Source organism: Microtus ochrogaster, chromosome 4 (assembly GCF_000317375.1).
Source record: "Microtus ochrogaster isolate Prairie Vole_2 chromosome 4, MicOch1.0, whole genome shotgun sequence".
Lineage (NCBI taxonomy): Eukaryota > Metazoa > Chordata > Mammalia > Rodentia > Cricetidae > Microtus > Microtus ochrogaster.
Genome location: NC_022011.1, coordinates 87,117,582 through 87,129,324, shown reverse-complemented (window position 1 = coordinate 87,129,324; position 11,743 = coordinate 87,117,582). Strand labels below are relative to the sequence as shown.

Sequence of the window (11,743 nt, the reverse complement as noted above, 5' to 3'; positions counted from 1 at the left end):
TGTCCTGGAACTCCCTTGGTAGACCAGGCTGGTCTCGAACTCACAGAGATCCGCCTGCCTCTGCCTCCCGAGTGCTGGGATTACAGGTGTGCGCCACCACCGCCCGGCTTCTTTGTGCTTAATTCTTAACTACTGAGATGTTATTCAGGAGTCTGACTCACAGACACCTCTGAGTCTTGATTGTCTACTCTGTAAAACAAGAGAATCACATCAAATGTTGCTACATCTGAGATGTTAAAGTTGAGTGCACTCAAGAACCAGATGTACTGATTAAGGTGTGGATGTAGGACTGGCAACTGAAAATACATTTCTTAAAAGAGTTAGTTAGTCATAGGTACTACGTGGAGACACCTGCACTCCCAGGAACTAGAAGTTGAAGGCAGAGAGTCGGGAGTTAAGGTCTTCCTCAGCTACATGCAACCTTTTCTGAAGCAAACAAAACAAAAGCCAAATACTTGGTAACATTTTAAACTTTAGTATATTCTTTATTGTTAAGCATTCTACCTGTTATTTTACCTAAAATTTTGAGTAAAATTACTAATACTTTTTTTGGACTGAATTTACTAAACAAATACTGAAGAAATGACTGACACTCAGTAGATCTTGAGCAAGAGTAGTTAGTCTTTGCCTCCCAGGACCGGGTTCCCCATCTTTAGAGTTCGCTGTCCTTTACTCCTGGGACATCAGTGTGGAGCAGCTCATGACTTCCTCACAGGGCTTTTATCCTCCACTGGTGTTCCCGTTTCTTTCAGAATGTCATTCTAGCCTAGGGCCCCCAAACTCAAAGTCCTTCTTGCCTCAGCCTTATGAGTACTGGGTTTATAGGAATTAGCCACCATGCCAGCTGTCTTCCAGAATTTAAGGAAAAGTTGATGCTAGCGCTTGAGAATTTACAGCTGCTGTGCTTCATTGAGAAACATCCTTCCTGTATGTGTCACTGCAGGCTGATTGGTTTGAGAGAACGATAAAGATCAAGACATAGTCATTCTCTTTATTTCTTGTATATCTTTTTAAAGTTTACACATATACTTGTAAAATTCATATATATATATTCATATGTACTATAAAATTTATCCTTTCTTATCTACAGTTTGTTGTTTTGGAGTATTTGCAAAGTTGTCCAAACATTGCCAAAATATTTTTGACATTGAAGAATGAATTGTTTCCATTAGCCATCATTTTGGTCCCATAAGCTTCTCTCTATATGGAGTTGCCTGTTCATTATATTGTGTGTGGCCTTTGTGTCTGACTTCTCTGCAGCATGGTTTAAGGTTCCTTGTGTTGTTGTATGTGTGTACCTTGGTGTTTGTGGTTAAGAGCTGCTCTCTGTGTGCTGGGATATTGTGCATATTTACAGTTAAGATAGTAACAGTAGTATTTGGACAGGTACAGAGCACTGTAATTTACTGCTTCAGACTTTTAACTATTGTGGCCGTCTTGTCTCCTAGTTTAGACTTTGAAGAATGTGCGCACAAGCTGCTGAAGATGGAGTTCGCGGAGAGCCAAACAGTATGTCCATGCCTTTGTCTCTAAATTAGGGACATGTATTGCTAGCTAAAGTGTTTAAGCTGAATAGGTTTTGTGAATTGAAATAATAATACTCAAGTAGATGTAAGTTTTGTAATTTTGTTCTAAACCAAGGCTTAAGGCTCTGGGTCTTTGGCGTGTGCTCTAGTAGAGCGCAGCGTCTGCGTGAATGCATCCTGGCGTGGTCGTCTCTCTGATCCCTGTGCAGTGAAGAATCCTTCTGGTAGGAGCTGTAGCAGTCACAACATGTATGTTTACACTGCTCAGGTTGTATATGGAAGGATTTGTATTACTCTTTCATTCATTAATTCATTCATGTGGAAAGATTGATTATAGACTTTTGTTAAGACAGGCAGAGCCTCAGGGATTTAGTTACCCACTAAGTTCCTAAGGTCTTCTGTTAGCCTCATGGGTTCATCGTCTCCTAACTTGCCCTTCATATCAGAGCCCCAGTGCTAAGGATAATAAACACCAAGCTGTGTAAATAATTTGTAATTTTTTCCTGGTTGTCATCATATAGTCTTTTTAGGTCTTTGGAGCCTGAGCCTAGGCTTTGGTGGAGCCCTTCCTCACACCTTGATGGACGAGTGATAGACCTCATAGATGGAGTAGTGAACATGCGTTCCAATAGGCTGTTCAGTGTCCGGTCTCTTGGTGCTGAGCTGTGTCAGGACTGGAGGATCATTTGTAGGGATTGGTACTGTGCCCCGACCCACTTCCTGTTTTCATAAGTAAAGCTTTATTGCAGTAAAATCACGCTCTCGCTCACTCACTGATCTTTTCCCCTGCTTTCATACCATAGTAGCAGGATAAATACCTTTGCCCAGCACAACACTAGCCCTAACCTGGAAAACATGTAGTATTTGGGCATTTGCAGGAAAAAAATCCTTGATTCTTTATTGAATCTATTGTAAATATGTATGTACATACTGAAAATTTTATAAAATTTGCAAAAACAAATTATTTTCAAATTAGAAAGTTGTTTTCTGGGCTGGAGAGATGGCTCAGTGGTTAAGAGCATTGCCTGTTCTTCCAAAGGTCCTGAGTTCAATTCCCAGCAACCACATGGTGGCTCACAACCATCTGTAAAGAGGTCTGGCACCCTCTTCTGGCCTTCAGGCATACAGACAGAATATTGTATACATAATAAATAAATAAATATTAAAAGAAAAAAAAAAGAAAGTTGTTTTCTTTTTCCTAACAGTTGCTTTTTATAGTCTTGACCACAGTGGATATGTAATCCTTAGAAGGAAATAAGTTAGTAAATTAACCTTTAAAACTAGAATTAATGCTGAATTTTCTGTGTGACCATGTTATATTTGAGGAATGTAATTAAGTCATTACAACTTTATTGATGCTAATCCAAAGGGTTAGAACTTTCCTCAACATATTTTGATTAATATTTGAAAATATCTTAATACATCTATTTTCACTTACTAAAGACTCCTAAAATTGCTCAAATATTTAATTGACATGTTAAAATATTTAATTATCACAAGCCATAAATAATAGTACTTACAATTGCACCTGGTCTGGGGGAAAAAGTGATATGTTTTGCAGGTGGTTCTGAATCCGCAGCACCGTTGGTGTATTACTGCATGTTGTTTAAAATAGGATTAACATATCATAAACACCATGCAAAATTTTTTGAGAGTGAATTTTGCACATCAAGTTAACCTAACAGCATAATTTAGGAAGGATTCATTTTAACTTTTCAGTACCAGGTGAAATTTTGACAAAGTGTTCTTTTGCAGAACTTAACACGTTTATAAACATTTTACTTATTTGGGTTAGCTTATGACTTGTTTTTCTTCTTCTTTGTGTCTAAAGTGCTCCCATGTTTTAAAGGGATGCTCTGGTAAGGTGCTTCATGGTTTCTAGAGCAGCGCTGTGCAGTAGAGCTGTTCAGGGAGGAGATGAGCATGCTGCCCTGGTCAGGGGAGCGGCAGGGAGGAGATGAGCATGCTGCCCTGGTCAGGGGAGCGACAGCTAGGCACGTACAGCTTTTGATGAGCACAATATGAGTGTCCTGGCTAAGGAGCTCAGATGATAATTTTAAATGGTTTATAGGGACACGGCTCTCATGTTGGATTCCCCAGGTTCCTTCTAGTCTGTCTTCCTGCACTTGCAGATTGCTTACATAGACACAAACGCTTAATTACCTCATTTAAAAATGTTAACAGTTTTTTCTTAGATCACACCTCAGTTAGTGAAAATGGCAAAGTTTCATGATAGTTCATTTAAATTTTAAAAGTAAAAATTAACTGAAGTTTAGTTTAAACTTAAAAATTAACATATTTAATTTGTATAGACTTTTCTACTAGAGGAATTAACTACGTTCAGGTCACTGTTTGTAAAAATGGTAGACATTCTAATGAGTGACTTATAAAATGTCTCCGCTTGCGGTTTTCCTGAGTCACTGTCTCAAGAAATCACTGTCTGATCCACTAGGGTTCTTTTAGGAATTGTTAAATCATATATGCCAAAAAAATAGATGTCAATCATTGTGAGAGAGGTTTTCTGTTAACCTAGCAGCATAATCAGGAGTTTATTTATTCCAAAACTTCTCATGGAGATGCTTTTCAAAGCAGTTAAATAGCTAATTGGGTAGTACGTTTCAGCAGTTACTGGATTGGCCCATCCGTCTTTAGAGATCCCCCTGTGGGTAGGTCTACAGAGAACATTTATTTCAGGACTTAGGAAATTCAAGTCATGAATCTGTTTCTATTCATTTATTTATTTATTCATTTTTATATATTGTCTTCCTTTACCAGCTGGAAGGTCACTGAAGTTGGAACTGAAGTCCATTCATGCTTCTGTAAACTCATATTGTGCTTTTTCCCTACTATCTAAGCATATCCTTTAACAGTTGAGTTCATATCTAAATTGTCAGGCATTGGTGTTGGTGAATGTAAATTTAAAAGAATTTCACACAGATGTCTTTAAAGACAGAATATCCAGTTATGCCTTGACCCTCTTCACTAGATTGTTAGAAATGACTCATACTCATGAATTTAGAATTTCATATTTAATGAAATTATCATAAATAGCTTTAAATGACTGATAATGTATCAGTCAGACTAAAGGCTTTCAAAAATGGTAAGCTTGACATTGAGTTTTTTAAAATAATTTTCAAAATTTTTACAAGTCTAGTTTGAAAACACAGTCACTGTTTGATCGTAAATTGCCATATAGCAAAGCTCCACTGTGTTCTGTGCCATTAACACCGTTTTTCTTTCTGACAGAAAGAACTCTGCAACATGATACTTGATTGCTGTGCCCAGCAAAGGACCTATGAAAAATTTTTCGGCTTGTTAGCTGGGGTGAGTTACAGCCTTGCTTTTCATGTCAAGATTTAATAGAAGGATTAGAAGCTCCAAAAGAATTCCCAACAGTAATATAGCGAGTTAATGATTGTGCTTCGTAGCCTGGTCTACCCTCAACCAATAACATATGTTCTTTTCTGAGAGCACAATGTTCCTCCTTCAGTACTCATCCCTTCAGTACATTAAATTACTATCATGTCTCTACAGCTTCTTGAAATTACACAGACTTTGTAACAGTTACCAGTCCAAAACAACTAATTTCTTCAGAAACTCAAAGCAGTTACTAAAGTCAGGAACCTCCTAAGCCAACACAGGGTAATCATGATTTTAAAAATTTTTGAAGGTTTATTCTTATCAATTTTAATTATATTTGTATGTGTACATGTCAGGGTGTGTGCACATGAGCACAGGTTCCTGCAGAGGCCTGAGGTGGATCTCTGGAACTGTCGGAGCTGCCTACCTGGCATGAGTGCGGGGAGCGTAACTCGGGTCCTCTGCAGACCACACTAAATACTCCTAACCATTGATCCGGCATCTTCCAGTCCTTACAATATCTGTAAACTATTCATAAAGCACAGTTACGTAATACAAAATGTATGTCTGTAGGATCAACTAAATGTATAATTTTATTTTAGCGTATAAATCCAGATAGAAACTATAGCTGTAACTTTGTGAACATCATTTCACACAGAAAGGTTGAGTGATAGATGATTTTCGAAGGTATTTACAGTTGTTTAGTAAATTTAGGAACAATAAGTTCAGTTGTATTGGCATTCAGTTTCTGCTGCTGTTGACTTTCAGTTTTCTTATCTCTAGCGGTTTTGCATGCTAAAAAAAGAATACATGGAATCATTTGAAGGTATATTCAAAGAACAGTACGATACCATCCATCGCTTGGAAACAAACAAATTGAGAAACGTTGCCAAGATGTTTGCTCACCTTCTGTACACTGATTCACTTCCATGGAGTGTAAGTAACTGGATCAGTATTCGCTCTTCATTCCTGATCCCCTGTTGTTCTGAAATATGCGTTTAATTATGGCGTGGCCGTGCTTATCCTGTCGGTAAATACAAATTAGAATGAAACATGTAGTGCAGTTTTATGTTGTCTTTGAAACATGTTCATGTAGCATGGAATCAAAAGTCTAAGTCAAATAATGGACGTGGGTAAGAAATACTATTGTGGATCATACATGCCCCCCAACCATGCTACTTTGTGGTAACGCCAACTAGCAATATTTTCAGGGAAAATATTATGTATTTTCATGTTTCACATCTTTATACGTGTTTGTGCATACTCACATAACCAAGGAGAGACATGTGACCCCTCTCCTAGTGGCACTGGTGCCTCAGAATTATTGTCTGTATTTCCTAAGAGAGCAGCTTCTCCAAGGTTGCTCTTACTCAGACTAAGGATTGATCTAGGAGGTGGTAAGGGCCATTTTAGCTTATGCTATAGGGAGGAGATCCTGTGATCGTGTTTAGAGCAAGGAAAGGCGTCCTCAGTGGGGAAATGTGCACCAGATTGAACTTTAAACCCATATTTATTATATAATTGCTCACTGCTCATCCACATGATGTTTGCTACCAGCTGCATGTCCAGTCACATGGTAGCGGGCAGTCGAATATTTTATGTGGTTCCCTGCTTTCAAGAATGTTACCATGGAAGAGAAAAGTGTCTGACAGTCACATGCCATAAAAAGTGTCATACTCCAAGTGAAGCAAAGTTGCTAGAAGAATTTTAATACAGAGAAGTCACACCCAAGAAGAAGAGGACAATGTCGTAAAATACCACAGACTGGTGGTAGAATGAGCTCCACCCATTGGGAGTGTTGAATATGTTTGTAGTACGGAAGTCCTAAGTATATCCAACTACACTCGGTGGGCACAGCAACCCAGCAGCTAATCACAACCCTTTGCTTCATTTCCGCATCCTGAAAAAGGAGTTTTAAATAGTTGACTAAAATAGGCTCTAGAGTATAACCTATAAAAAGCTAGATTTTTTTTTCTGTTTATCTCTAAAATTTGTGTCCACGGTTAGTTTATAAAGATTGTCATCTTGGTTTTCAGGATACATCACCCATCTTTTTTTGTCTTTTACCTTGTGTATATATGCCGAATAGAGCTAGCATCCTGCTCTGGCTGGCATTTATCTAGCTCCTGTGTACAGCCCATTCTGCCAGGGGCGGGGGGGGGGGGGGGGGGCGTTGCGAGCATTCTTTACTTTGGTGTTATGTGCTCAAGACAGGATTTCTTCTCTGCTATGAAAAGCACCTTCTTCAAGAAAAAGAACACAACCGTTTCTGCACCATCTTAACATTGGGAAGTTAATACAGAGACGCAGTCTTCCGTGTCACCAAGAAATGGCACGTGTCAGCATGGGAGGTCCAGAGATGCTGCTGAGGGTGGGAATTCCCAGTCATTTTGAGAGGACTTAAACTGCTCGGCTACTTGTCCTTGTCTTTTAAAACAAAAGTAGTTTTTTTTTTTTTTTTTTTTATTTCTCTCTTCTAATTTTCAGGTTCTTGAATGTATAAAGCTCAGTGAAGAAACCACTACATCGTCTAGTAGAATTTTCGTCAAAATCTTCTTCCAGGAACTGTGTGAATACATGGGTCTCCCTAAACTGAATGCGAGGTTAAAGGATGAGTAAGTTCACTCTTCCTGTCTCTGGGCGAGCCCCATGTTGGTCCGCAGGGAAAAGCCCCCTAGGACTTCGGGTCACATTAACACATGTGTGTTAGAAGGCATGGGACAGCACACAGCTTTCGGGGTCTGGTTCTGGGGCTGTCACATAACCCCTACTTCATCTTTCTTAGTACCTGTTTGTACTGGCTTCTCTACCGTTCCCACAGTGCCATGAGTTATTCCAGCTTTTCATCGCTCTGCCTCTCTTACACATTGACCAAAGACCTGCACGGGGTCTGCAGGCTTCACTCGGGTCTCATATGCTGTGTGCTTTATCAGGCTCATCTACTCAGTGTCACAGAACTGGTAGGGTTGCTGTTACATGCACCCATACCCCTGTGACTGCAGAAACTATGACCCTCTTGTTGATCCAAATGCTCAGTCAGTCTTCCTATAATTTACCCTTTTCTGTAAAACACTCATTGCCTATTTCCTACTCTTTCCCATGCTTACTGAGATGTGTATACGCACACTAAGGCCTTTAATATTTTCTGTGCATGCGTACAGAATACACTTGTGAATATATCCTGTACTCAGTATGTGTGTAGTATATGCCATCTGTATATTCTGTGTGTATCCTAGTGTCTATATGAAAAATTTCTAAATCCATATTGTATAGTTACAGAAATCAAGTCTAAGGGCCAGTGAGATGTCTCAGTAGGTGAAGGACACCAAATCTGAAATGAGTTGGATCCCTGACACCCACATCTCCTATATGCTGTCCTACGCATGTGCGCTCACACACACAAACTATAAAGAAATATTTTTTATAAAGAAATGAACTTCAGTGAATTATTTCTTATTACTGATTATATTTAGATAGCCTAACCTATAAATGCATAAACCACTTTCTTATACTTAACTTACTAATTGAATATTTGGAAATCTGGTAAGTGGGTATAGGTGTTTTCATTTTTCTTTCTGTGTTTTTTCTTTTCTTTTTTTTTTTTTTCAGAACTCTGCAGCCATTCTTTGAAGGACTGTTACCTCGAGACAACCCACGGAATACCCGCTTCGCCATCAACTTCTTCACCTCCATAGGTCTTGGAGGTTTAACGTAAGGATCATTTGCAGAATTTTAGCTTTAGCTGACAAAGTCATCTTACAAGCTCATGTAACACATTATATTTCTGTTAGGGATGAACTGCGAGAGCACCTGAAAAATACACCCAAGGTCATCATGGCCCAGAAACCAGAAGCCGAGCAAAAGAAACCCGCCCTGACCTCGTCGTCTTCAGAGTCCTCCTCGGAGTCCGAGTCCTCTGACTCAGATTCCGACAGCAGCGAGAGCAGCTCAGACTCCTCCAGTGAAGGAGGCGGCTCCTCGTCCTCCAGCAGTCAGAGCTCCATCTCAGGTATCAGGCTCATCTAGACTTTAGCCTGCTGTTCCTAACAAGAGCAGGGCTCGTGGTGTCCATACTGAGGGCCAATTTCAGTTGTTGCTTACTTATTGTGGTCATCATCTTTTTTTTTTTTTTATTTTTTTTATTTTTTTTATTTTTCGAGACTGGGTTTCTCCATAGCTTTTGGTTTCTGTCCTGGAACTAGCTCTTGTAGACCAGGCTGGTCTCGAACTCACAGAGATCCGCCTGCCTCTGCCTCCCGAGTGCTGGGATTAAAGGCGTGTGCCACCACTACCCGGCCAGTGGTCATCATCTTTATTAATAGAGACGATCATCTGTTATTGACACTGTGTTATTTCTGTCTTAGAAGCCTCCTCGTGGACACAGCTGGGGTTTAGTGATGCCTGAAGTACTCACGTTTGCATTCTAGTTTGTAGGTGCCATCCTGATGCTTCATTGTCAGGGCACTTAGGGCTGTGTTTGTGCACTCGAGCGTTTGTGACTGTTTAACATCGTCTTGTTCATTGTGTAGCTCACCGAGTTCCCCCCCAGATCAGGAAGGACGGGCACTTCAGAACTGCTTTGCTGGAACTCTTTCCTGTGCATCCTGTGCCTGCCAGCCTCCCCCATCTTCAGGGCAGCAGCTGTTGTGATTTGTATTCCATCCTTTAGTCTTGTTGCAGCAAGCTCTCACAACACAGCTAACCTAGTCTCCTCACTACATAGCCCAGGCTGGCCTGGAGCTGCAACCCCCCTCCCCTCGCCTCCCAAGTGCTGGGGTTTCAGCTGTACATCATGTCCAGCCTTTGCCTGGTTTGTTTGCTGTTGGATGTTTTGTTTTATTTGCTTTTTGGAGTCTTATATGCAGTCTAGTCTGTTAATTCCTGGTGTGGCAGGGGCTAGCCTTGAACCTGGTTCTCTGCCACTACTTCCCAAGTGCTCGGTGTAGAGGCCTGTGCCATAGTGCCTGTTTTAACTTTATAGTTATTAACTATGAACTCTTTTATCTAATATTTCTTTCATAATTGTGTTAATAAAATTCACCCATGTTATTGTGTTTATAGTTTATCCATCCACAGTGGTTGCTGTACATACTCATACATGTCTCTGATGTCCTAGGTACATCTATTAATAACCATATATATATATGCGGATAGTCCCTGTCTGGTCATATTGTACTCTTGGTTTCCCAACTTTACACTGATGCAAAAGCTGTATAGTCAACAGAGATAGGCTTGGAAGTTTGCATTCTCTCTCTTCCTGAGCTTCTGTGTGTAACTCTTCTGTGATTCTACCTATAGATTAATGTAAGCGTTCTGAACGTGCCAAACGGTGGCTTTTGTGATATGTCACATAACCTCATCCTGCATGTACATTCCTTTTTCAGTCCCGTAGCTACAGATGGCACCACTGCTGGAGGATGCATTTGGTTTTAGTAAATACCACCAGCTTTCTAAGTGATTATTCCAAGCTACACTCCTGACAACTGCGTATTGGCCATGTTTTTAATTTTAACCATCCTGGTTAATTTGCACAAATAAGTGTTCTTCAGTATGTCAGTAAATGTTGTTAAATTATGAACTTAGATTAACATAAAAACTAACTGTACTTTTTTACGCACAGCTAAAGATACGAGAAAGAAGAGACAAGGGAAGAGCAGAAGTGGAGAAGTAGAGAAAGCAGCCAGGGGCCAGCAGACGCATGACAGGAGGCGAGAAGGAAGGGAGGAGCAGAGGCACCAGGAAGGGAGGTCTGAGAGACACAGAGCACATGACTCCCAAAATGCCGACTGGAGGGATCCTGTGGCAAAGCCCATGGCGGACAGAAGGCTTCCTTCCCAAGAAAATAGTTACAGTAGAGTTCGGAATGGCCGAGACCAAGACGTGCACAGAGAGCTGCAAGACAAGCATGGTGAGCCAAAGAAGAAGCGACGAGAGAGGAGAGATTCTTTTTCTGAAAATGAGAAGCAAAGACCCCGAAGTCAGGACAATGAAAGTGTCAGGAGGAAAGATCGCTCCACGTCAAGGGACAGGAGCAGAAGACATTCGGGCCATAGGAGCGATGACGACAGGTATCAGAACGGTGCTGAGAGACGATGGGAGAAGTCTAGCAGACACTCTGAACACTCTAGAGACTCCAAGAGAAACCAGGACCGGAAGAGAGAAAAGTCTCCGAGACAAAGATGATCCTGATGACAGCTGCACACGCCTTACTTCCCTTCCAACGTCTTTTTACACTGATGGATTTTATAGAGAACTCTGTATAAAAGACCTCTTTGTATCTGTATATTTTGAAGATGTTTTCTTTTTGACATGTTTTATAATTGATGTATCTCAAAGTCCTCTGTAAAATCATAAAGGGTCTCAACAGAGGGACTTGCGCTTTGTGAATAAAAGGAACAAATGCTCATTGAGTCGTTGATTTGTAAACAGTTTTCTATGTGTCTAATAACTTTAATAATTATTAGTAGCTTTTATATATAACCGAAGACCAAAAAAAATTCCATTTATTACAGTAGGGTATCTGACAGAGTTCAGCGCTGTAGCTTTCTCTGTAGTGTTTTGGGAAGTGTGTCCTCCTCTTGAGAGATACACTTGGGAGTGAGCCACAGGGCAGCCTAGTCCATCTCTTGAGCCTGCAGGAAAGTTGATAAGATCCTTGTGGCTAGTGAGTCATTTAAAAAGCATAGCCATGGGGTACATGAGCTGCCTGTGAAACAATTCCATTTTTCTTTTTATTTGAATTGGAAGGATTTTCTTTATTGTAACTTCAGAATGTAGAAGCATAATTACTGTGGAGAGAGAACGTTCCCTTAGGTGGGCAGGTAGGTCTGTCTGGCACCCGGTGCTCAATGGGCTTC

The 11,743-nt window shown here is 40.4% G+C and overlaps 1 protein-coding gene across 2 annotated transcripts in view; it reads left to right on the top strand.

Moving 5' to 3' along the window:
- The window catches only part of Cwc22 (CWC22 spliceosome associated protein homolog), a 41,143-nt gene extending 29,853 nt beyond the window's left edge, over positions 1 to 11,290 (top strand). The window contains exons 14-20 of one of the 2 annotated variants that reach the window (XM_005346628.2): positions 1,449 to 1,509; positions 4,773 to 4,850; positions 5,670 to 5,822; positions 7,374 to 7,501; positions 8,496 to 8,597; positions 8,678 to 8,895; positions 10,507 to 11,290. In XM_005346628.2, the coding sequence (XP_005346685.1) occupies positions 1,449 to 1,509; positions 4,773 to 4,850; positions 5,670 to 5,822; positions 7,374 to 7,501; positions 8,496 to 8,597; positions 8,678 to 8,895; positions 10,507 to 11,069 (1,303 nt within the window). In that variant the 3' untranslated portion in view covers positions 11,070 to 11,290. The remainder of the gene's footprint in view (positions 1 to 1,448; positions 1,510 to 4,772; positions 4,851 to 5,669; positions 5,823 to 7,373; positions 7,502 to 8,495; positions 8,598 to 8,677; positions 8,896 to 10,506) is intronic. The other variant, XM_026778706.1, reaches the window with a different exon arrangement.
- The last annotated feature ends 453 nt before the right edge of the window (positions 11,291 to 11,743 follow it).